At 50.8% G+C, this 25708-nt stretch overlaps 2 protein-coding genes across 7 annotated transcripts in view; one reads left to right on the top strand and one right to left on the bottom strand.

Annotated features, from left to right (window-relative positions):
* Positions 1-1739: 1739 nt before the first annotated feature.
* Positions 1740-6945, top strand: SLC29A4 (solute carrier family 29 member 4). The gene is made up of 10 exons (XM_008498537.2): positions 1740-1899; positions 2125-2256; positions 2349-2462; positions 2543-2671; positions 3120-3194; positions 3534-3799; positions 3895-4033; positions 4261-4448; positions 4728-4968; positions 5055-6945. The coding sequence occupies exons 1-10, from the start codon at positions 1740-1742 to the stop codon at positions 5195-5197; spliced, it is 1587 nt and encodes a 528-aa protein (XP_008496759.1). The 3' UTR covers positions 5198-6945.
* The window catches only part of TNRC18 (trinucleotide repeat containing 18), a 55848-nt gene continuing 36750 nt past the window's right edge, over positions 6611-25708 (bottom strand). For 3 of the 6 annotated variants that reach the window (XM_030459903.1, XM_030459909.1, XM_030459904.1), the window contains 13 exons: positions 19944-20183; positions 17557-17984; positions 16609-16773; positions 15598-15739; positions 15055-15172; positions 14693-14768; positions 14255-14363; positions 13205-13321; positions 12801-12965; positions 10977-12271; positions 10075-10311; positions 9517-9591; positions 6611-9157 (listed from right to left, as the gene is read on the bottom strand). In XM_030459903.1, the coding sequence (XP_030315763.1) occupies positions 8951-9157; positions 9517-9591; positions 10075-10311; positions 10977-12271; positions 12801-12965; positions 13205-13321; positions 14255-14363; positions 14693-14768; positions 15055-15172; positions 15598-15739; positions 16609-16773; positions 17557-17984; positions 19944-20183 (3374 nt within the window). In that variant the 3' untranslated portion in view covers positions 6611-8950. The remainder of the gene's footprint in view (positions 9158-9516; positions 9592-10074; positions 10312-10976; positions 12272-12800; positions 12966-13204; positions 13322-14254; positions 14364-14692; positions 14769-15054; positions 15173-15597; positions 15740-16608; positions 16774-17556; positions 17985-19943; positions 20184-25708) is intronic. The other 3 variants (XM_030459908.1, XM_030459905.1, XM_030459906.1) reach the window with 3 other exon arrangements.

The raw sequence follows: 25708 nt of genomic DNA, 5'->3' as shown, positions 1-25708 counted from the left end.
TCTCTCGCAGCCACCGCACTCGCTGCCGATCTCCCCCCCGCTCCGCTCCCCCCCCAGCCCCGTCCCCAGGGGGAGGCTCCGGTATGGCGGGGCCGGGGGTCGGCGGCCGCCGGTGCTGAGCGGGGCGGGGGCAGAACCGGTACCGCAGGACCGCGGCGGAAGAGCGAGGTAAGAGCCAAAGCCGACCTGTTGGGCACGGCCGGGAGCGGGGGGCGACCTGCGGGCATCCCTCCACCCCGCACCCCCAGAGACCTCCGGCCCTTCCCGGCTCCCGAGCATCCTCCCCCGGGGCGCGGCTGGGGATGAGACCGTCGTGTCTTGTGTCTGTGTGTCTGTGTGTCTGTCTCTCTCTCTCTCCCTTTCCTGCACCCCGAGGCCGGGGATTATTGATTTTTTTTTCCCTCCTCGTTTATTGCAACTTCGCGGCTTGCAAGATGTCGGGAGAGCCTTTTGCCAGAGCAAAAACAAAAAAAAAAAAATCCCTTTTCTGCTCTGCCCGGGGGTCTCCCGGCAGTGGGGTGCAGAGGGGTGGTTGGGCTCTGCCCTGGAGACTCCCACCCTTGGCTTTGATGGAGAATCCCCCTCCCACCCTGCACCCAGAGGGAGGGGAAAATCTGCTTTCCTGCGGCGCAGGGATGCTCGGAGCAGGGGAAGGGAGAGGGGGGGGGGGAGGGCTGGTCCAACATCGTGGTTCTGCAGCGTATCTTGCGCTGCTCCTGGCCCCCGGCACCAAGAAGTTTGGGTTGCAGTGTTTCCAGCTGGTGTGTTTTCCAGCTGGGATCTCTGCCTTGGAAAATAACCCCCCCAACAGGCTTTCCCCAACCCCCCGGAGATGTTTCCCTCTGGGATTTGCTGCCTTGCTTAGCAGCAGGCACAGGAGGGTTCTTGGTGGAGGGGATTAGAACAGGTTCTTCCATGAACAACGGGATGGAGCAGTGTCCCCAGCCCAAAACATGTCCCTCTGGGTTGTCCTGTGTGTGGTGCTCCACGATGGGGACTCCTGAGGCCCATGACACTGTCGTGCAGGGTGGGGACCCCATCCAAGCCCCCACCAGCTCTGTGGCTTCCTCAGAGCCTTGGTCATGGCAGGTCTGCTCCACGCCACCAGCCCCTGCAGGGAGAGGATGCATTCTAGCCTCTGGGATTGTGCTCACAGGGGCTGTGGGCACCACATTTCCCACCTACCCCAGGGTGCCCCAGCATCTGACCCACCCTGGCAGCCAGGGAGATGCTGGAAAAGCTCTGTACTGCTCCAAATAGCAGGGCTGGTGAGGAGACCAGAGAAATCACTGTCTCTGTTTTGGTTTGGTTTTTGTTTTTTTTTTCTTCCCTTGCCTGCCTCAAGCTGCTGCTTTGGAGATTTCCATGGGCAGCAGGGGCTGGCTGGCACTGGTAATACAGCCCAACCCAGGGGTTGGTCCCCAGGGCAGGGCCTGAGGTGGCCTCAGAAGGACAAACCATGGCTTGGGTGGTGCTGATACGGTTGCTGGGGGACATCAGGGGTTTGGAGAGCTCTTTTTGGGATGCATTTGGTGTGGATCCCATTGGGCATCCTGCTGGGGTTCCCCCAGAAGCTCCCTGAGCATCTCTCTAGGTGGCAAAAACACAGGAGCCATAGCTGTGGTGGGATGGTGAAGGCTCAGGACCAGCCACGGGCTCATCAATCACTTGCAGACCCCTGGCATCACCCAGGGGACAATCCCAAGGGTGTCACTGCCTTTCCTCCCAGGTTGGCCACCATGGGCTCGGTGGGAGCTGAGCGCTTCAAGGAGCTGAGCCCAGTGGGGACGCCCGAGGGCAACGTGGTGATGAGCTTCAGCTTTGACAGCTACCAGCTGGAGGAGGAGGAGCTGCAGAGGGCCAGCCAGACCAAGGGTGTCCTCACCTTCATGGAGCCAGGTGAGGGTTTTTCCACCCATTTGGGAGCTTCCTGAGATGGGTTTAATAGCCACAAATGGCCAGAAATGCCGTTAAATTGCCATAAAGGATGTGGAAGCACCATTCGTCACCCCATGCTCAGGGACTGCTGCAGGTCCCTTGGGGGCAGCAGTGCCACTGTCACCTCTTTTCCCTGTTTTGTTTTGTTTTGTTTTGTTTTGTTTTTTCCCCTCCCTTTTGGCACAGTTGCTGAGGAACCTGAGCCCCAGGATCGATACCATGGGATTTATTTTGCCATGCTGCTGGCTGGGGTGGGATTTCTTCTGCCATACAACAGCTTTATCACCGATGTGGATTACCTGCACCATAAATACCCAGGTAGGTCTCCAGCAGAAGCAGAACTTCCCAACCACCCCAAAACTGAAGAGGACTTGGCCTCATTGCCAGCCCCATCCCCTGCCTCTCCTCAGGGACCTCCATTGTCTTTGACATGAGCCTCACCTACATCCTCGTGGCCTTGGTGGCTGTCATCCTCAACAACGCCCTGGTGGAGCTGCTGAGCTTGCACACCCGGATCTCCGTGGGTGAGTGGATGTCCCCACAGCCCCCAGCAGCACCAGCCTCAAATTCCACACCATTACCCTCCCCTGTCTCCCACCCACAGGCTATCTCTTTGCCCTGGGGCCTCTGCTCTTCGTCAGCATCTGCGACGTTTGGCTGGAGCTCTTCACCCGCAGACAAGCTTATGCCATCAACCTGGTGGCAGTCGGGGTGGTGGCCTTTGGCTGCACAGGTATGTGGGACAGTAAATGGCACACACAACCTGGGAACATCCTCCTCCCCCAGAGCTCCTGGACAACCTCTTGCTCTGTTCCCTTTAAGCCAACCCTCACATCCCTGCTCCCTCCCCTCCGCTTCTGTCCAGGCACCGTGGCACTGGATGGGGACATCAGCACCAAACCATGCATCAGTCCCCAGCACCACGATGACTTTGATTTTTGGCCACAGTGGTGGCACCCTACACACCTCGTGGCCACTACTGGGGGGAAGAGCCACAGTTGGGCATTGAGGGAGGGCAAAAAAACCCCCCAAACCCTGAGTTAGGGCACAGGAAGGCTTCAGGTGCTGCATCAGGGTGGGGGCAGCTCCAGGGTGGGACAGCACGTGGGTTCCCCAGGGGTTTCTTGTCCCCTGCTGCAGCAATAATTCCTCCTTCTCCCCTTGGTGTGTCCCTCCTGAAGTGCAGCAATCCAGCTTCTACGGCTACACGGGGCTGCTGCCCAAGCGCTACACCCAGGGGGTGATGACGGGCGAGAGTGAGTATCTGTATCCCAGGGGGGCACACACCTCCCTCTCCTGTCCCTCAGGGCCCTTGGAGAGTCCCCTTTAGGGAAGCACTGCTGTCCCCAGCACAGCCTGGCCATGTTTCCAGCAAATGAGAGCCACCCTGGGTGCTCCCCAGCCAAGCAGGGGTTGCATGGCTGGTAAATGTCTTATACTGACACACCAAGTTGGGGGTGGGGGTTCCATTGGCCCAAAAAAAGCCATGGCTTACAGCCTGAAGGCAAATGATGGGGGAGGGGGGGAGCTGCCGGGGCTATCCAAGACGTGGGGCTCGGCAGGACCTGGTGCCACCATCTCTCCTGTGCCAGCAGGCACCGCTGGGGTCATCATCTCCCTCAGCCGCATCTTCACCAAGCTGCTGCTCTCAGATGAGAAGGAGAACACAGTCATCTTCTTCTTCATCTCCATCGGCATGGAGCTGACATGCTTCATCCTGCACCTCCTGGTGAAACGCACCCATTTCGTCCGCTACTACACCACCTGCTCCACCAAGGGTCCCCCCGAGCCCCGGGGGGCTGGAGATCACGGGAGGGGCTACCGTGTCCACCACGATGTCACTGCCGAGGACATCCAATTTGTAAGCCGAGGGTGGGTTTCCTGGATGCTCCCCACAGGGTCCTTCCCCACCCACTAGTGCTCAGCACTGGTGTCCCCTCTCTCCTCCCCATGCAGGAGAATCGACCATGGGGGGGGCAGCCAAGCTCCCCCCGGGGCAGCCCAGGCCCCGAAGCTGAGCTGGCTGGCAGTGGCACCTACGTACGTTTTGATGTCCCTCGGCCCAAAATCAAGAGGAGTTGGCCCAGCTTCAGAGGTGAGTGGTGGGCTCAGAGGAAGGGGGGGGGCATCGAGCCATTTTTGCAGCATTTTGTGAGGCAGAGGGAGTGGTCAAGTGGCTTAAGGCTCTGGGAGAGGGTCACCCCTTCTCAATACACTCAAAACATGGGGCAATCGTGTCTTTGGTGAGCAGTTAAGGCTTTCAGGCTCTGCAAAAGGATCTCTGAGGGCTTTTGGCTGAGCTGTGCTGCCTGTATCTGCCAGACATGCTGCTGCACCGTTACGTCGTGTCCCGGCTGATCTGGGCCTACATGCTTTCCATTGCCATGACCTACTTCATCACCCTGTGCCTCTTTCCTGGGCTGGAGTCAGAGATCCACAACTGCACACTGGGGGAATGGCTCCCCATCCTCATCATGGCCATCTTCAACCTCTCTGACTTCGTCGGCAAGGTAGGAGAGAGGCCAAGCCCAACACAGTGGAGTGGTTGCATCCCTTTCCACCATGCCTCTTTTTTTTCTTTTTTTTTTTTTTGTCCTCTTTCAAAGCCACTTGGCCACCAAAGGCCATTTCCACCTCACACATATCTAATCAGTGTGAGGTTCCTCGCCAGCATGGCTGATGTTGGGCTCTTGCAGGAGATGGTCTTGCCACCATCCTTGCTGGCCCATTTTGGGCACCATGTTGCCCTCCCAAGCCTCCCCCAGCCCAGTCTCTGCCCCTTGCTGCAGATCCTGGCTGCCTTGCCCTATGACTGGAGAGGAACTCACCTCCTTGTCTACTCCTGCCTCCGTGTGGTCTTCATCCCCCTCTTCATCATGTGTGTCTATCCCAATGGGAAGCCCACCTTCGGCCACCCAGCCTGGCCCTGCATCTTCTCTCTCCTCATGGGCATCACCAATGGCTACTTTGGCAGTGTCCCCATGATCCTGGCTGCGGGCAAAGTGAGCCCAGAGCAGCGGGAGCTGGCAGGTAGGACTGAGACCCCCCACCCCCCTTAGGGAATCCCATCTGGGGTGGGACAGAGCACCCCTGACACCCCTTGTCCCTTCCCACAGGGAACACCATGACTGTGTCCTACATGACAGGCTTGACGCTGGGCTCGGCCGTGGCGTATTTTGCCTACAGCCTCACCAGCACCTCCCACAGCTCCTGCTTCTACACCGAGACCTCCAATGGCTCCTTTACATCAGGGTACTGAGCCCCTGCGTGGGGCAATGGGGACAAGATGGAGACCTTCTTCCCACCGTGGTCCCCACTGTCCCTCTTGGCCCGTGTCACTCCTCAGGGAAGGATCCTGGAGGCAGAAAGGTGCCCAAGGGCAGCCAGGGACCAGCATCCCATTGGCAGGGACACTTCTTGGGGTGACATTCCTCCCACCCCAGGGACAGTCCCATTGCTCTTCGGGTGGTTCCCTATCAGTGATGTGGAGCCAAGAGGGAAAGTTTTCTCCTGTTTAAGCCAAGCCATTGCCAGGAGGAAGAAAATACTGCCAAATCCCAAAGGGAGTGAGATCAGCACTGGGGAGGAGGGTGATGTGGAGGGCTGGGGAGGAAGAGGAGGAGACAGAGAGGAAGGAAACATTCCCTCAAGCCCTGGTTGTTCTGAGAAGGTGGTCTCAGCTTTGCAGGCACTGCAGGTTTTCACCAAGGCTTGAAACCATCACCCCTCCCCAAAGAGGCCAAGTGCTGTGTCAAACACCCAGGAACTTACTTCTGCTGGCTGGGAAAGAAGTTATTTTTCTTTTTTTCTGTTGTGTCTTGTTTTTTGCCCCCTCTAACTGTGAGAGGCAGGGTCTTGCCTCCCCAAGCCCCAAGTTGTGGGTCTACAATGGGCCAGAGGGGAGTCTCAAGGCCACAGTGCTGCAGATGCTGCCCAGGGGCTGCTGCTGAGCTTCAGGATTTTTGCAAGGGACGCAAGTGACATCTGCAATGATGCTCGGTCTCGGCTGCTGGTGATGGACAAACAGGCAGAGCATTAATCCTGCTCCCTGTCCTCTAGGGTCTTGGGGTGTCCCTTGTGTTGCTCTCCATATCCTAGATTCCATCCATCACCTGGGACAGATGGATTTGTCACCAGGTCCCATCAAACCCCTACCAGCCTGCAAAGTGCAACACTTTAGTTGGTAGTAAGCAAGAGAAAGAAGGGGCTGAGAGGAGCAGAAACCATCTGCAGAAGTTACCAGCACCAGAGGCTGCAGCTTTTTTGGGACTGGCTACTACTCCTAGTGCCAGGGGTCAGCAGGTGCCACCTCCCAAGGAAGCAAAGACCAAGGATTGGAGGTGGCAGGAGCAAGAGTCAGCAAGCACCAGGCTTGGCACCCCTGACCCAGCCCCACCATGCCAAACCCCCAGCTGGCTGAAGTGCAGCTTACACCAAAAGGAGCAAATCCAGCACTTGATCCTCAAAACATGGTCCCTGCAGGGCTCAAGGCAGGGAAGTCACTGTGCCCATGGCTCCCCCAAGAGCCATGTGGCACCTGGGTTGTTGGGTCTTTCCCTAAACACAAGGTAAGGGCTGAGCCAAAAAGAGACCATGGCCACCAAGGGCTGAACAACCCTGCAGTCAGGACAAGTGATACAAAGAAAGATGCTTCATTGGGTTGCTTTTTTTTTTTTTTTCAATTATTTTTTTTTTTTTATGAAAAAAGATCACACTGAGTTCTCCAACAAACAGAATGCCAAAAAAAATTTTTTTTAAACAAAACATAAACAAAACAAACAAACAAAAAAAAAGACAAAAACCTGGCTCTCCTTTCCTCTCGATTGTCTGAAATATCCTTGTGTTCCATAGAAGGCAGTGGGTTTTAAGTGCTTTCTATTTAACATTAGCATAAAATCTCTCTCGCGCGCTCTCTCTCTCGCTCTTTAAAATATGCTCACACAATTTGCTTCTAGAAGTACAGTACACTTTGAGCGTGGGGGGGTGTGCCTGTTCCCAGATCATTTACAATCACAATCCAACAGGAAATAAAAAATAATATTCTAAACGTCAGACTGTGTTCATTTCTGTCGTTGGTTTTTTTTCTCCTTTTTTTTTTTTTTTTTTTTATAATTTCATAATTTTTTTTTCACAGTTTTAAAAAGTTTATATTTATATATATATATTTATATTTATATTTATAATTAAAAAGTTGAATCCATTTAAAGACTTATAATACAGGAGGGCTAAAGAGTCTTTTGGTACATTAAAACTGTACAGGCTAGAACCGTCACTATCTGAGGCGCCAGTGGCCCAGGGTGGAGGTTAGTACGAGCTCAGCACCGTGTGGTTCATTTAAAGGACAAGGGGTGACTTTCCAGGGGTTCCCCTGAATCCCAGGCCCCTGTTTCTGGTACCAGGGTGGGTGGTTTCCAATCTGTCCTTTGTCTTCAGGGATCTTTCCACCAGAACTTGGGCTGTCACTTGGGCCGAGCCGGGCCCCGCTCTGCGTCCTAGCAAATCCGTAGTGCGAGTCTGTAGTTGCAAAGATCAGTGCGTCTCTTGGGAGGTTTTGTTTTTAAGTGCAAGGATGTTGCATCATTGCATGGTTCTCCTCTGTACTGTCCCCTCCAGCTGGGTGCAATCGTGGTGCTGTGGTGATGCCAACCGGTCTGACACCTCCATCGAGCGGGAGGTGTCCCTGCCCGTGCAGGGGGTTGGAATTGGATGATCTTTAAGGTCCCTGCCCAAGCATAGGGTTGGAGCTGGGTTAAGGTCCCTGCCCACGCAGGGGGTTGGAACTAGATGATCTTTTAAGGTCCCTTCCACTCCAAACCAGTCTGAGGTTGTGTGATTTCGTGTGCCCACAATGGGCCAGCTCCACAGAAGGAGGGAAGAGGCAATGGTGGTGAGCCCCTGGGAGCTATGGGGAGGTTGGCAGGCTGGATGGAGCAGGATGAAACGTCCCCTCCCCAGGCCCAAGGTGGCAGTGACACTGCAGAAAAACCGCAAATAGGCACAGCCAGGCTTCACACTCAACCCCCATCCCCTTCCAATGAGGGGTGAGGGCTCATTTCTGCTCAGACAAGGCATGGGTGCTAAAGCTGGGCAAGGAATGCCGCAATCCAAAGCCATGTGATCTCCTCTGCTCTACCAGCACCCAGCAGCAGCTTTTCCCAGTCATTTCCTGCCCTCCTTCACTTCAAGCTCCAGGATGAATTCTTCATTCCCCAGGTGTCACCCCCTCACCATACGCTGGCTCTCCCAGCACTTTTCCAGGGCAGGAGGGATGCAGAAGGATGGGGAAGGTGGTTCTCACTCTTTGTTCGAGGAGTGGGAAGGCATCATCCCAGACTAGATGTTGGCTCACCTTCCACCTGGCTCCTCCAGCCCAGAGGACCTCTTCTGTCACCTCCATCCATGCTGGGGGACAGCTCTGCCAGCCAGGGGCCTCCAGGGAAAAGGAACCGCAAAAAGGCGCTGAGAGGATCGAGACGAAGCGCGGAGAGAGAACTCATCTCCTTTCTCTTTCACCCTGTCCTTCCAAAAGGGTCATGCGAAACTAAGCAGGAAAAGGGGAGATAAGGACGGAGAGGAACACACATAGAAGGCCAGCCGGGTGTCCTTCCACGTGCAGGCAGCTCCCATGGTACTGACGGGGGTAAATGACACAAAAGGGATCCCTCCTGCCGGGGGGGTCCCGCTGGTGAAATGATCACGAGACCCATGTGCTTTCCTGGACCAAAAGGAGGAAGGGAGAAGATGGTCAAGTGTCACCTTACTTAAAGCCACTTCCAGAAGAGCGTTGGGGTTCAAACGCCACCACCCAACAGAATCTTTCTCGAGTTCTGTAACTGCTTTCCCAACCCCTTTCTTCAGCCCTCTCCTTCCTCCTCATGTCTCTCACGCTCTCCTATCTGTAGTGTGACACAGAAGTCATGAGCACTGAAATAAACAATCATGTCGTCTGAACAGGCACGTCCTCAGGTTTGTCCCATCCCTTCCCAGGGGGTGGCACGTGTCCCCTGGGCGGTCAGCAGATGACAGGGACCCCATCAGTGTTGAAGATCATGCCCGTAGTGGGCTCATAGGTCCCTGCAAGGTAGTAGAGGTCCTCACTGTCTTGGTATTTCTTTGTCTTTAGCATCTGCTCATATTGATCCAGACCAACAACAAGACACTTGTGTGAGATGGTCTGGACATCATTTTCATCCACGTGGGAGGACTGGTAGAGGGCTCGCTGCATTGAAGGAACAGCAGGAAGGACATGGAAAGAAAAGGAGCCATTAGAGCTCAACAGCATTTACAGCATCTTCTTCAATATGCAAGGAAAATGTCCATCATCACTGGCCAGGGCTTGTGCTCACACTCAAGAACTCCCCCCCTCATGTCCACTTCCACCCCAGGGGAAGGACACTGAGAATCAGCAGCTACCCCTACCCTCCCAGAAACACCAATCCTGGTGCAGTCCTGGGCACTGCAGACCCAGAAGCTGAGGCAAAAGGCAAGAGCCAGAGAAGCTTACAGGTACCTCCCCAAAAACACTTGGTATAGGGTCCCCATCATCCCCTCCTCCAGCCCTCCCCCAACCTCACCAACCTCCATAAAGTCCTTCCTCTGGTTAGATGCCTGCAAAGCTGTGGACAGACTCCTGCCTGATTTCTGATCCCAGCGCTGTGCCCAAGACAAAGAGAAAAGAAAGAAAATGAAAAAGAAAGAAAGAAAAAGTTGCTGAATTAGTTATTTTCCATGGTGCCACCTCCTGCCCACCACATGTGCCTTTACAACCTCAACCCCATTCCACAGCCACAGTAATACCATACCACAGCTTGGTAATAAATACCAAAAGGTGACTGCAAACCACACTGCACATGGTGCGAAGTTCAGCATTTCTGAGCACCAGGTTTCTACACTGTAAAATGACTCCATCCAGCCCTTGATGCTCTCTTTGGATTCTCTATTTCCCAGTACAATATACCCCACCCTCCCCTTGCACAAGAGGTAAACACCAGGCTTGTCCACACCACACCACAAAACGATGGGGCCACCTCCATTACAGTACCAGTAATGAACTGGGCCGTGGACGTTTTCCTCATCCTTGGAAAAGAAAGGCACTACGCAGCTTTGCAGCCGTCTTGGCAAAGAACACCAGCCTACCTTTCCTTCATTAAGTTTCTTCCCTGGGTTGGTTTCTTCTGGGTGATAAAACCACTTGACTCTGACCACCATGTTGTTTCCCCAGGACTCCCACATGCTCTGGATCCGGCCGATGTAGGGCAGGTTGGGGCGGCCGGCGGAGAGGAAGACGGCGCAGTCTCCGATGCGGATGATTTCCTTGCCCCGGACAATGGCCTTGTAGAAGAGCTTCCTGGCCTTCCCCTTCATCCCTCGTCTCTGCCAAGAGAGGATGCAGCAGGTGAGAAGACAGGGATTGTCCTAAGTTTCTCCCACCCACCACTGCTTGCCCCGTCCCACATCCCACCCACCCTTTGCTGTCAGCACACATGCAATTTCCACAGGCGTGCCCAAGGGAGATGGGACAGAGGGACAAGAAATCAAAGAATTGTCCCAGTTGGAAAAGACCTCTTAAGATCAACAAGTCCAACAGTCAACCCATAAAGAACCACCAAGCCCACTAAAGCAGGCCCTGAAGTGCCACATCTACGTATTTTTTAATACCTAGGCTAACCCCAGTCTCCTCTGGAGACCTTGGCTGGAGACACACCATGCCTGGTAGAGTTTCACCACGCCAGGAGAAGGGGAAGTGCAGGGGTAAGATTTCATAGAATCCTAGAAAGTGAGGGGTTGGAAGGGACCTTGAAAGATCACCTAGTCCCATCACCCCACACCAAAGCAGGGTCACCCACATCAGGTCACACAGAGACACATCCAGGTGGGCTTTGAATATCTCCAGGGAAGGAAAACTCCACAACCCTCCCGGGCAGCCTGTGCCAGTGCTCTGTCATCCTCCCACTGAAAAAATTCTCCCAAATTATTTACAGGGAACCACCTATGCTATGTTATTTACCACAAGGAGCAGTGGGAGAGGCTCTTTTTACCTGTGTGGGTTTCCCAAACCACTTCCAGAGCTGCCGTGCGGGGAGGAAAGCAGCGATCTTGGGCCTGTTCTCCACCGAGGGCAGCCGCTGGCGCTTGGCTAACTCCTTGGTGGTGGGCAGATGGATCCCCTCACGTTTTTTGGGCCTGCTCTTGTTGCCACCCTGTGTCGGTGCTGGCTGTTGGACTGGCTGCTGGGCCGGCTGTTTCTGGTTCTGGGGGTGGGAGGATGCACGGGATTTCCCTGCCTGCTTGGTTTGCTTGGGTGGTAGGGTTTGCTGCACTGAGGAACTTGGCTGCGCCTCAGCTACTTCATCATCAGAGCTACAGGAGGAGTCTTCATCTGTAGTGGAGGAGGAAGAAGAGCTGGAGCTGGAGGAAGAGGAGGTTGATGAGGCCGAGGAAGAAGAGGAAGAGGAGGATGAAGAGGAGCTGCTGCTAGAAGAGGAAGAGGAGGAGGAGTTGGAGGAAGAGAGAGGGGTGGATGCTCTTGAGCTGGCTGAGCTGCTGTCCTGGGCTTCCCCTTGGTTCTTGTCAGCTTCCTCTTCTCCCTCTGACTCTGAGCTGCTGTCACTGCTGTTGCTCTCAGACTCCTCCACAGCTGCTGGAGCTGCTGCCTTTTCATCCTGGTCCTTCAAAGTAGCGAGGCTCTCTGCTGAGCCATCAAACTTTCCTCCAAAGCTGGCAGGGGCAGGGTCTCCCTCAGCTGTTTTGGCCCGGGAAGATTTCTGCTTGCCCTCTGCACCCACCGCAGGGGAGTAGCCCAGCCCCAACAGACCCTTGCTGTCCCTGCGACTGGCCAGGCTTGAGTCCTCCAGCATCCTCATCGCCTCCTTCATCTTCTTTGTCTTTGGAGACATCACACCCTCATGGTCCAGCTTGATCAGGATTTCACTGTCGTGCTTCCTCTGAGCCTTGACCATGGTGCCAAACTCCTGAGTCTCTTCTGTGGGCCGTCCCTTCTTGTTCTTGGCTTTCGATGCCGAAGCATCACTGGAGCCGAAGGCCGCCAGTGTCCCCGGGAGGTCACCATAGGGTTCGGTGCCAAGGATGCTGCCAAACACAGCAGGCTGGTAAGTGGGTTGTGGGGGGTTATGCAGCTTAGTGGAGATCTTCATTTTGCTGCCTTTGGACCTCTTTTCCTCTGTGGGGGCAGGGGAGGCTCCAGTCGCCAGCGGTTGTGATTTCCGAGACCCCTTCATGCTGGGCTTGCCCAGGCCAGCTGACTTCTCTGGGACTGAAGAGGTAACTGGTGAAGCTTCAACCTGATCCTTCTCTTCTGGCAAGGCAGTCTCTTCTGCAGAGGGGAGGAAACACAAAGGCATCATGGCATCCATCCAGATTGGCTTTACTAGCTCAGACACAACCAGGCACCAATGCTGACCGATCTCTGGACAAGGGTGGCTTGTTCCTGACTGTCCCTGAGGAGGCTCAGGTCCTCATTGCTCACCAAAAAATCTTCCTAAGCAGCCTGACCTCATGATAGTGCCTGTGAGCAGCTGATGGGCCATACCCAGCAATGCTGCTTCAACTTCAGGGGAAGCAAACAGCACATCCCCTGCATCTTTGGCCCTACTGATGGGTGCTGAGATGCTCAGCTGGAAAAGAGACTCTGCTCTGCAGCCCTGTCTGACAGAAGAAGCCTCTCACAGGACAAACCAGCTTCTGAGATAGTCAGAGAATGATGATACATGGATGGATGCTCTGCACTCAAGCAGAGTGCCCCTCTACATCTTGCCCCAAGCAACAGCTCTAACTCGGCAAGAATGGTGGAGATCTGTGCAAGGACTCTCTCAAATCCAACTCTGTCCATGGTGACAACTTACCAGCTTTCACCTTGACACTTGGCTTTCTCCCACGCCCTTTGCCCTTTGCCACAGGCTCCTCTGACCCCAACGTAGCTCCCTCTTTTCCTTCTCCAGTGTCTTTGCTGGATTTCCGGCTACGGCGCTTGGTGCTGGGCACCAAAAGGGCTGGAGAAGGCTCAGCACCTGCAACAGGTCAAATAACACAATGATGAGATAAGGAATGTATCCCTACCAATGCCACAATAGGAAGTGGGACTTTACCCCTACGGGTTATCCTGTTATATTCCACCTCAGCTCTGCATGTCTGTAACTGATGGTGCAATCTTTCTGATTGAAAGTCCATGAACTCATCCCAAAATCTCAGAGACAGGTGGCCCAAAACTCCCTACATATCATGCAAAAAACTGAACAGCAAGACTTACACTGGATCTTGTAGTCAGGTGGGAGAAGCCGAATGTGAGACAGTGGGATCCGTCCTGTGTCCCCGTCATCAAACTCTACTGTGATGAGATCACCATCTTCCTCCAGATCCAGGGCTCCTGTGGGTTAGAGGAGCAGAAGACAGGGTTAGTGACAAACATCAGAGTATTAATGCCTTGTCAGGGAACTGGGGAGGTGGAAGAAGACAGGGATCCTGCAACAGCCCCAAAGCATCCCACTCTTGCCTTTCCTGGGCTGTGCATGGAGAGCAGAGAAGCCTCACCCTGCAGCAGAAAGTCCCTGGTAACACTATACCAGCTCACCTGCTGGGAAACTCCCTGGTCAGCAGCACTGCTCCAGAACATAACCATTCCAGTTTGACTTCTCACTTCTTTCCCTTATTCCCCCCTATTCTCACAGAAATCCACTTCTCTTCACTGCAGGATCTTTTTTAGCTGCATTTTGTAACTACTCTCTGCAATCACAAGATGTTACTTCTCACCTTTTCTCCAAGAGAAATAAGCTGTGTTCCCACCCTCCCTTCCTGCATCAGCATCACCAGTCTGTAACTTGTAAGTAACTCTTCCCTTACACACATGTAGCATCATGACCAAGAGCCCTAAAGCAACACCAACCATGGCAGAATTGTCCAGGGTCCCTCAGTGGCTTTTTAATGGCACTATATGGGGAGCTGATGTTCCAGAGGCAAATGCTTCAAGACAATAGGTGATTTAGAAACCTCCACAACTTCAGATATCTTTGGCGTCAGGAGCTAATTCTGACTTTTGTTGAAGTGTGTTGACTCTTTTAAGCTCCTAAATTGCTCAGACCTCTTCCTACAAGAGCACATCTCCAGGACCAACAGGATGTCACTAATCTAGCATGATGACTGAGTCAGGCACGATCCAGAGGAGAGGAACAGGCCAGGCTCTGACCTCTAAGGGCACTCACAGCAGACCTCAGGGTTTCCCCAGACAGGTCTGACATCCCTCAGGACATGCAGGACTGAGATGTCCCTGGTTCACAGGGCAGAGCAGCCAAGGTGGCCTTACCTCTGACAACTGTCCCTGGGTAGAGGCAGCGGTACTGCTGGCTCCAGTAGGCTGCAATCCTGGTGCCCTCGGGCAGGAACCGCACTGAAGGTGGTTTCACATCAATGATCTGCTCAGGACAAGAAAAAAGCAATTACTGATGTTCTTGGCACCAGTACAGATCATCCCACCACACCTGACATATACCAAAGCAGCTCTGGAAAAGGCAAGGGACAGTTTCCCTGCTGGGAAATGGCCTCCTGCCTGCTCCCAGGGCAGCATGAAGGACGATGCCTTCTGCCTAGTGCCCACGGCCTGTAGGGGAGCTCAGCCATGGGGAGATCTGCCCCAGTCTTGCAATGGAGGCAGGATCCAGGGGGATGAGGTTTCCAGATAGCCTCCTCCACTGCAAAACCAGGGCTCAGGCACCAAGGACAGGCATCCTTTGGCCTCACATACCGCTTCCTGCAGGAGCTGCTCCAGGCAGTAAATGTGGGGACGGTTTCCCCTCTCGCCTTCCACCACCACACGGTATCTGAAAGACAAAAGTCTGGTCAGACACAGCACATAAATGACATCACCCCCACCAGCTAACACCTCCACCTGAGCCCTACCACCAGTTTAGCTGAGAGTGTTTAATGAGAGGCAACTGGATTTTACACAATGCTGTTAAACCAGACTGAACTCTCCTCCCCTCCCAGCCAGGCTCTGTCAGTCTCTCTCCAGCCAGCTCTCCACAACCCCCCAAGATCAATCCTTGTATCAGCTACATCCCCCTTCACCAGGAGATCCCAGGTGGATACAGAAGCTCCTCAACTCACATGTCTGGTGAATGCACAGTCTTGACATGCCCAGCATACAGCAGCTTGTCATCCATGGGGATGAGGACACGCAGACCATCTTTCAGCTCATCCTTGTCAATTATGCAGGAGCGAGGAGCTGTGAGGTGTTGGAGCAACGTGGAGATTAGAGAGCACAAGAAAAAGCAACAGCAAGGGGAGAAGGAAACCTCATAATCCCAGCATCATCCTCCCCTTGCAGAAAGGGCTCACTCTCAGCAGAGGAAAATTTTGCTCTTTTGTTAACAGTAAAAGTTCCCCTTGTTGGCAAAAATAATGCACCAGTAAATGAAAACAGAGCAGCTCAGAGAGAGGGTTTCATCTACATGTCACAGCTGGACACTCTGATAAGGTCTGGTTTTTAGAAGCCAAATTGAGTGGAAAAGTGGTTTCTCCACCCCAAGGACTCAGGCCTTTGGATGAGGAAAGTGTGAAAGCAGCACAGCCCTCCTCTGAGCAGCCCTGGGAAACATGCCCAGCTCCTCCAGCTGTACAATTAGCCCCCGTGACCCCTCCCGCCCTCACCTGGTGTGGGAGGTCTTTCAACCAGCATGCTCAGTGGGATGTTCTCATCCTCTGAGAAGCTGCTGTCTTGGTTGGGTTCAAAATCCTCCTCTGCTGCCATGCTCTCCATCAGCTTGCTGACAGCTCCTCCTTTCCCTCGGTTCTGCAGGGGAGCAAGCAGCACATCAGCTGGATGACAACAGGCAACAGCCTGATCCAATCTCACCCTCCTCCAGAAACAAATAACCTGAGGATACTGGGACAAACTTTCCATCCTCAAAATGCTAACTACATGGAGAGTTAAGTGTGTATACCCAAACTCACTTTCTGATTGAACAAAAACCTTCGTGGGTTTTTTTTCTTGGGTTTATCCCCAAACAACATCAACTCAGCTGACCAAAAGCTATTTCACACCTCCTAGTCACATTTCACTCCTAGAGGTAAGGGGAGATGCTGTGGAGCAGAGCTGGAGCTCTGCTCTGCATTCACCATCTCTCTGCAGTGTTCCTCAGACCATGTCTTACCTCAGCAGGCAGCAGACACTGTTCCTGCATATGCTCAAAGCCCCATGATCTGTTTCTTGCTCTTTACATGCAGACCTTAAGCATCACTTTTAGGAATTATGTGAGAAGATGCAGTAATGGGTTGTTGTGAGAGAAGACAGGAGACAGCAGTGGAACAGAAACCAGATGTAACCTGGCTCACCCAGTGCTGAACAGGGCAATGCCATCATCAGTTCCTTGGTCCTTGCTATTCAACAAGGCTCTCCCTCCACCCCGTGGCAGCCTTAGAGAAAATCCTGCCTGCTTGTTGATTTTGGGAATGTAGGAAAATGAACACCAGGTGGTAGCAGCTGGTACTACCTGACAGTCTTCCTTGGACTTTAGGCTGCTCAAACTAATGTTTTTCCCAGCAAAAACCCAGCAAGACCTGCCTGTCTGCTTTCCCTTCCTCAGACTACATCAGTCCAGGCACAGAACAAGGCTTTTCCAGTCACCCTCCAGTTCACCCAGACTAAAACCTGCCCCTCACCTCTTTTTTCACCTCCTTGGCCTTCACCTTGGCTTTGCTTTTCTTGGTGGAGCCCAGGGCATTTGCTAGGCTGACACGAACATCAGATGGGGAGCTTGGGATGCCAGGAGGGGACATGGAGGAGGAGGAGGAGCAGCAGGGTGCTTCTTTACCCTTTTTCCGCTGCTAAAAATAAAAAGAAAACACCATCAACTCAGACAATGCTGGCAAAGACCTTGGCCCAGGGTGAGGGTAAAAGTGGAGCAAAGTCTGTTAGTACACTGACTGCACTACGTCTGATACCTCCCAGCTCTGCTTTCAGGTTTCAAACATTTTGGGAAGAGCTTCTCATTACCCTGGAGACCAATTGCTGCCCATCAAACCTGCCCTCAAGGAGTTCCAAGATCCCAGCTGGCTTCATGTCACAACTGCCTTGTCTAACTCTCCCTACAGCCAGTGCTCCTCCCTGATGCTGCCATGAACTGAACAATAGCTGGAGGGAGCTGAGCTTTCAGACAAGATGAAGAGCCAGCAGCCCAGAGACCACTGTCACCACCAGGCAGGGACAGCCTTCAGAAGACACCATACAAAAGGTGAACAGCCTTACAGACCAGCACGGGAGCTACAAGTTCAGCAAGCAGATAAGCTCATGCAGAGAGTGGGAGAGAGATTTCACAGACTGTCCATCCTGGTCAGCCAAAGCAGGATGGATTTGGGACTTGGAAGGTGACACAAGTAACCTGCCCTGTTCAGACACAAGAGGCATTTACTCCCTGTGAGTCAGTTCCAAGCCTGACAGCTCATCCAGGGTCTGTGGGGCTGGCAGGGGTGACAAGGGGCAACCAAACAGCACTAGGGCAACTGCTGAGACACGACTCAACTCTCCTTCCCCCCCAGCAGACTTCATCACCCATCCCTCACCCTCAGCAACCAAGGGTCCTGTATCAGTTCTGTCAACACATTTCTCACCTTGCTTAGCTCCTTTCTCTCCTTCCCTTTGCTGCCATCCTTTTTGGGGCTCATGGGTGCTCCCTTACCACAGCGTCCGGGTTTGGAGACAGGAGTGGAGCTGGCAGGTGTGGCAGGGTTCAGCATGGCTGAGGACATGGTGGCATCGTGGAGGAAAATCCGCTCGCTCCGGCGCCGGTTCCAGAGGTCATCGTCACTGGCCTCCAGCCCAAACTCAAAGCTCAAGTCCTTGGGGGATTTAAATTTCTTCAGCTTGCGGCCTTTCTCAGCCCCAAGCTTGGCCTTCTCAGGGTTGCCAGAGTCCAGGCTGCTGGGGGCCTGGCTTGCTGGGATGCTGCTTCCCTCCTTCTTCCCCCGCAGCAGCCCTGAGGGGGACTTCTTCCTGATCTTGATCTCACTCTCTGAGTCGGTGTATTCGAACTCTGTACCTAAGTGCAAAGGATTTCACCATCAGTCAAAGCCCTGGCTAAGCCATGTCCTGAGAGAGGCCTGCTGAACAGAGCTCTTGCTTGCTCCCCTGTCCAATCCCCACATCCCTCTGATCTGCACTTCTACCCCATAAAACACTTCCCTAGAAATAAGTCTCCCCTACCCCAAACCAGAGCCCACTCACACATGCATTGCGGTTCAGTGGGTTCCCTGCCTCCATTTTCTCTCTTCTCCCACAGCAAAAACCCTGCAGGGAAGCTCTGAAGAGGAAAAACAACCCAACAAGAGGAGCTGTTTGGCTCAAGTGAAGCATGAACCCCACAAGTTGTGTCTTCCTCCCCTCATGGTGGGAGTATTCTCCGGTCTCACCCTCATTTCAGGAGAAAAAACTCTCTAATGAATTGAATAAACCTGTATTTCAAGCCTGGTTTCTCCCATTGGCCAACAGACAGCACAGATATTTTTACTGGCTCAGGTAATTGCCTTAAAGTCAAGAGAGGTGAATGATCTTTTGTCTGTGGCAAATGGAAAACCCCTCACATCAGCCTCTGCTCTGGAGATGTGTAGAAAAATCAGCAGAACCTGGTTCTCAGCCTCCAAAAAAGAGCCATCAGCCAAAAGTCTCTCTTGCATCCTCCTCCATCCTGCTGTGGATATGCCCTCTCCACACAGGCATCTGCATGACTGCTTTTGGACCAACATGGTCTGGAATCAGCCCTCACTTGGCAGAATCTCAAGCCCAACAGCAAACAGCCCCTTGCTGTGGTGATCACTGCTTGCAGAAGACCCCTAAGAAAAGGTCATATAGCAGCAGACAACATTCACGTGGGTAAATTAAAATGTACAAGACACAACCATGGAGAGCATCTTCTCTCAGTCCTTCTCTCTCAAATACGCTCACTTTCCTGGGTAAATTCAGCCTGCAGGAATCTGCCCCCACCTTCTACCCAAAACTCTTCCCCTGAGACAGCCCCAGCATCAGCAGGAAAAGAGCAAACCTGTCAAAATCAGAGCTGGCAAAGCTCAAAATGAAAAAAACCCACTGGAAATTACAACACCTCCTTCTCCCCTCTCACTGTTGCATGAGGCAATTTCTAGATGCTTCCAGTTTCAAGGAGAGCAGGTTACAGGACAATAAATTCTTAACACAGGCTGTTGGAACAAGTTGGCAAAAGCCTAATATAGGCTGGAAACAGTGCTAAAACAAGCCAGGCTCCCCAGGAAGAAATCATTTTCCATTCTGAAGCATGCTATAAATTCCATTATCACTTAATAAATATTAATAGAGAATTTATAAATGGAGCCCATATAGATCTGGCTGGCTGGGAACAGTGTCACCAATGGGCACTTGAGCAGCAGGGCATGGGGAGGGGAAGAAATTAAACTCCAGTTATGTGTAACACACAAACTGAGACAGAGACAGGGACAGAAACAAAGTCTCTGGCACTGTAAACACATGAGCAGAGGAAGGAATGCTTGTTTCAAGTCCCACTGGCCCATTTCTATGAGGAAGCTGATGGGATGAGATGACTGAAGGGTTTTTTCTTCTGCTTCAGTGTCTCTGCTTCTCTTGGGTACCCAAGATTAGCTGCAGTTAGCACATTTCCTTCCCTAAAATGTAACAGCACTTTGCTGCCTTCAGCACTCTGTCCAAGGGGCCACAGAATCCCACCACTTGCCTTTGTCAGGTAAGAAAAAAGGAAACTTTGAGAAAGTCACAGGCAATTGTCCCTGAGGAAGCCATGGCTGCAGCTGCTACATCTGTCAGAGCTGTGACTGGTTCTTGTTTTCTTGCCAGGTGATTTCCCCCACCAGCAGCAGCACGGCCAAGCAGCCAAAGGCAAGGAAAGAGCAAGACAGTGTCTGGATCACAACCCCTTCTCCTGCAGCCCAGCTGGGACCTCCTGAACCTTCTGCCTTGTCCCCCCATGGCACCAACCCTTAGCAGTGCCACTCACCCATCAGGCTCTGCCGTTCCTCTTTCTTCTTTGCCTTCTGTTTGGCCTCCAGCTGGATGATGGACAGTGGGGGGGGAACGATGGGGCTGGGCATTGCACTGGCAGCAAACCTGGCTAGAAGGCCCAGGCCACTCTCGTCAAGGGCAGGTGATGAAAGCCTGTCAGTGCCATCCATCCCATAGTCCTCTGCTTCCTCCTCTTCCTCTTCATCCTCCTCTTCCTCCTCTTCTGAGCTGGAATCTAGCACGCAGAAAAGAAGCAGCCTGTTACCAGTCTGATGGGAGTTGTGCATCAGCCACGTTTTCCCACCCCAAACTGACAACTCTCCTGCTGCTGCTCTGAGGAGCACTGAGCCACCCATAAGCTGAGCCACGGACACACAGGTGTCTTTGCATCACCCTGCCTGCCACCCACCAGCCCTGAAGGACCCAGCAATAGAGGGTATGGCAAAAAGGACCCACTCAAGGTAAGGGAGGGAAGAGCAGGGTGCTGGCAGAGATTTGAAAAAGATGCCACGTGCCCCTTCCCTGCAGCTTTCAGGAGGAATTAAAAGCTTAATTCCTTTGAAAAGCCCAACCTTGGGAGCTGTGGGATTCCCTTCCCACCCACCACCTCCTCTTCCTCCATAAAGAAATCCATTAGTGTTATCAGAATCAGAGATCAGCATGGAAGGGGGAATACTAGAGATCAGCCTGTGCCACGGCGGGAGGCAAGGAGGACAGAGAGAGGAGAAAGGGCAGGAGGCAAAAATGCAAAGAGGGGGAGGGAAATAATAATTTGAAAGCAATGGATTTGGAATGTATAAGGAGGGGGGGGAAAGTGTAGGTAGTGTTGGAGACAAGAAGGAGTGTTTGAACACTGCCTCAAAACTCTCCGTGCCTTTCATTTCCCTCTCTACAGCTCAGGCCAGGGAAGCCCAGCTCAGCACAGGCAGAATTGCTGCCCACAGCCAAAATCTAATTCTGACAAATAAATCACCCTTGCTGCCCTGCTTCAGCTGATGCCCCTAGAGAGCAGTGGGCTGGGTTTTGCCTTTATGGTGTATTTGGGGGGTAGATGCTCTGAGAGTGGCACCTCTCCCTTCCTACACCACTTCCCAAGAGCCCATCAGCAGCTCAAAGGCAATTAATTTTAACAGCACCTCATCCAGATAGTGCTGGTGAGTGGGAGTCACTACACAAATACCACACACATACATATACACACACATATATGAGCACATATACCTATTAAAATATATATATATGTTTAACTAGAAAAAAAAAAGGGGGGGTGTGTCTGGAAAAGATACTTCATTTCTCTTGAAATTGAGGGCTTAAGTAGGATCATCAAGGTTGCTGGAATATTTCCACTGCTAGCAGGAGCCACACTCTCCCCTCCTGAGCCCATTCACCCACTTCCCTGCTACCTCTGCCTGGGAAAACCAGCCAAATGAGAAACCAGATCCCTTCAAAATGAGCTGGGATGAACATGAAAATCCTTTCCTTTTCACGTATGCCCTCTGGGAGAGATAAAAACGTCCTCAACACTTGGCCGCTCGTTTAGTAATAAATAAATACAGTAACACAAGTGGGTTTTTTTCCCACTTTGGATGATTTTTTTCCATGACATTAGAACAGATATATCAGAAAAACAGTGTTTTGCATCCTTACATTTTATCAGCTCAAATCATGGCCAGCTATTTGTATTTTTTTTTTAAACAAGCAGAGCTTATCTCCCTCGCATACAGCAGAGAGTCACAGAATACTAATTTTTGACTGCATTAAAAAGCCCTTCCCCATTCCAATTGCTCAGGCTGGTTCCTTGGAATAGAAAAATGCTACTGAACCTACAGTCCCTGCAGTAAATACCAAGTAATCCACAGCCCCAATTGCTCCTTGCATAAAAACCACATGCAAAAAGGAAAAACAAAATTAAATCCACACGTTAGGCTCAGATTCCTTCCCTCAGCAGAAAAGGCACAACTGCTGGTTTTCTACCACATTTGGCCAAAAAAATAACTAAACAAAAAACAAACAAATGCAGATGAACTTGGCTGTTTTGCTGCCTGAAAAGCAGCAAACCCATGCCTGAGTTTAGTGAGACACCAGGGGGTGCTGAGACCCCCTCCAAACAACCCATTTGGCTCTGGAATCAAGCTATTCTCAGCAAAATAAAACAAAAAAATGGGGAAAAAATTCAACCTGCACAGCCACTAGTGCCAGATCTAGAGCTGGCTGAGCTGAGAGTGGCTCACTGAGCAGCTGGGCTGGAAAACAGGTGAAAAAAAAGAAAAAAAAAAAAGGAAAGTTTGTAGGAACTCCCTCCATGAGCTGTCCCACGATTTCCCTGCAGCATCCTTGGCTCAGCCATGGGTCTGTCAGAGCTTAAAGATTCTGCATGTGAAAAGGGAGAAGGGTTTCACATGCAGAGAGGTAAAAGAGGTTTAAAAGCCAGAATGAAAGCAACTGTGAACTCAGGCTACAAAGCCCATACAGTACAATAACACACCTGGCAGTTTTTCTACCCTCTTATAAAAATCTGCAGTGTCACACGATGGAAAAACAACTGAACACAGCCCCTTGTCAGCATTTTTACCAAAACACTTACATTTTTAGCTGCCTGAGATACAATTTTCAGCCTGAAAATAAACACATTTAACAGGTTCACAGCACAGCTCTATCCTCCTCCTCCACCTCTCCTGGTGAGGGCAGATTTTGCTAACTCCACTCTATGTGTGCAGCACAATCCCTGCTCCTCTCCCTCCTGATTTTCCAAGGGACAAAATCTAACAAGTGAGACAAAAAACACATTTGGGGCTCTGCTCCAAACCCACATGTTTCTAAATTAAGTCTCAAAATTTATGGTCATGGTGGCAAATAAGCTGCAGGTGCCCTAAGGCCATCTGCATGCCTCCTTGGAGAGATTCCTGATGCCTGTATTTAATGTGAAGCAGGAGTTTTAGTCCTACTGTACCCAGACTATGTGTGGGCTTAAAATTAAACATGCACAGATGCCTCTACACCATTGAAGCCCCAATTTTTAATCCTGAAAAGATGATTTTTCATTAACAATGGGGAAAGAGAGATTTTAAAAATCATTTTTCCCTTCAACATATTAACACCGAGCAAGTGTAAGGGAAAAAAAAAAAAAAAAAAGAAAGTTAAAGGTGTGTTTACTGGCACTTTTAAGAGCATCTATATGTGTGTATATACCCACACACGCAACCACACATGTACATACAACTCTACAGCCAAAACAAACAATAAAATCATATTTAAAAGCTACTGAGGCCAGATAAACTGAAGCCAAAGAATATTAATTTTTGCTAAATTTTTTTACCTGCGTTCAATTAAAAACCAAACCAGAATTAAAACCACTAAACTTTCTCATTGCTTTTAACAGCTAAGCTGCCATGGTATTTTCCTGTAGGAGAGCAGTAAATGAAGATTTGTTGAAGATGAACAGAAACTGGTTAAGCAATTTGGGTTTTAAAGGCTGATGTAACAAGACAGATTGAGGGAGATGTGGAGAGGAAAGGCTTGGGAAGGGAGGAGTAAGGACACACACTTAAAACAGTCATTTCACATTGTAAAAAAAATAGCACGGTTGTCTCATAACACCAAGCAAGCCTACAGCATACAAAGCAGGCTAAGTACAGGCAGACTTTAGACAGCTATTGGGTCATTGACTTCTGATTTGTGTAATCTGTCCAGATTCTGGAGGTTACTTATTTTTCAGTGTCCAATTGAAGATTATATTTTTTTTTTCAAACAGGCCAAATCTCGTAATTGGAAGATCGTTTTTTTCCCCCCTCATAACTGCTGTGCTGTTGACTCCAGAAATACTTATAAAAAATGTAAAATATTACAGCTATCACATGGGAATGACTGTGTAGGGAACCATTATCCCTCACTTGTTTTCTTCACTGGCATAAAATAACCCTCCAATCAGGGGAAGGAGAGCAGAGAAGAAGGTACTTATTTCTTAGTAATTTGCAAGGAAAACAGAGTATAGGAGAAAGTACTGGTCTTTGGCCTCAGAAACCTCATGGTATCACCTATCTGATGGTTTTGAAAGGTCCCATGTGGATTTGGCCCACATTAGTAGTTTCCTTTCCAAAGTCACTGGCCAAAAAACCACAAGTTTTGCCTGTTATCAGATGGCAATGTGGTATTTGTAAAAAAATTGTAAAAAAACCCAAGCCATCCCTACCTCTTCTATCTCAAAGCAGCTGGAAACAGGTCTGCAGCTACCCCTATCTCTGACACAGATACATGGACAGGTAATTACTCTGATACTAGGAGAGTTTTTCCATTGTGTCCCAGAAACCTTTCAGGACAGTGGCAGAGCCACCGCAGGCACTGCTGTGGCTTCTCATCCTGGACCCAACTGCAAATCCTTCCCCTTGCTGGGTTAAAAAAACAAAACAAACAAACCAACCCAAAAAAGTCTGGCAAACAGTAAAGCATTTCTGGAGTCCTCAAACACATACACCCAGGCAAACCTACCACGCAAGACTCTTCATGGACAGAGGCAAGTCAAAAGTGGAGAGCAAATCATCTTCAAAATTCAAATAACCAAGAGAGAATGCAAAGAGCTACGTGTCATTATTCAATGGAGGCAACATCGAAACATCTGAGGCTGACAGGTGACAGAAAGAAAAGGTATTTTGCCTACCTACATAACAATGGTCAAGGTTCAGGTTCATGGCTAGTGACCCTCGCTGAGAAGTGTCTGCCCTACAACCAGCCAACCACTTTGCTTCTTTAGTGCAGCGTGAGAGCAAATGCAAGAGACCGACACAGACATTCAAAGCATCATGGATAGGGGCAGGGGTGAAAGGGTTGGTCAAGCAGCTGCAAGGAGAAAGCCAGCACTTCTAGAAAAGCTGAGGTTATTAATCGGTTTAGTATCAGGGAAAGCCATTAGAAACCCTATTACCCAAATATCCCTTTCAAGTAAGGCTTCTGAGAAAGACCAACCAAAAAAAAAAAAAAAAAAAGAAAAAAATCCATTTGCAGAAAAAAAAAAAAAAAATCAAAACTGTAACCAATTAATCCTTTCCCACCTCCCCCCTCCATGCCCACCTCCCACCCCAGGAGGTTTTGCATCTTTGGTTTCCCCACCGTTAAATGACACCCCAGAGGGATTTACAACGCATTTCCCCATTTGTTCCAAATTCCCCAACCTCCTCCCATATCCCCTTCCCTCCCCAGTTTTTATCCCATAAAACTGTTTTGTTGTGTTTTGTTTTTTTTTTTAATTATTTTTGTTTCAAAGCAGACAGGTTACTTGAAAAACAGGCAAAGCCAATAAGGGGCAAGTTACCTATCTGCTTTCCTGGAGCAAAACCAAAAAGCAAACCCCAAAAAAACCCCTCAAGAACTTGGCACCTAAAAGGGATTGATATCCTCAAAATTTCCAACAGCAGCAAAATAAAGAAAAGATGCAGGAAGGAACAGGGAAGGGAAGAATGGAAGTTAACGCAGACTCTTCATGGAAATGTGGTAATCTCATCACACAAAATCCACTATCCCCAGAATTTTTTGGGTTCTCTAAAGAATAAATTTTTTTTTAATTCTTTTTTTTTTTTTTTTTTTAACATGTATTTGTCTCTTTTGAGTTTTCTTTGAAATGGACTTGTGGGTCCAACCCAGAGCCACATCAAACCAAATCAGCATTTTGTAATCTTTTGAATTTTTTTTTTTTTTTAGCTTAAATTATCTGTCTTTGGAGGTTGGGTTTGGAGGAAATAAAAAACAAACAGGTGCTTGGAGGAAACT

This window comes from Calypte anna, chromosome 14 (genome assembly GCF_003957555.1).
Source record: "Calypte anna isolate BGI_N300 chromosome 14, bCalAnn1_v1.p, whole genome shotgun sequence".
Classification (NCBI taxonomy): domain Eukaryota; kingdom Metazoa; phylum Chordata; class Aves; order Apodiformes; family Trochilidae; genus Calypte; species Calypte anna.
This window is presented reverse-complemented; position numbering and strand designations above follow the sequence as displayed.

Coding starts and splice junctions, on each gene's coding strand:
- SLC29A4 (XM_008498537.2), top strand. CDS start 1,740: ATGGGCTCGGTGGGAGCTGAGCGCTTCAAGGAGCTGAGCCCAGTGGGG. Junction 2,672..3,119: donor GGTGGCCTTTGGCTGCACAG/GTATGTGGGACA, acceptor TCCCTCCTGAAG/TGCAGCAATCCAGCTTCTAC. Junction 3,195..3,533: donor GGGGGTGATGACGGGCGAGA/GTGAGTATCTGT, acceptor CTGTGCCAGCAG/GCACCGCTGGGGTCATCATC.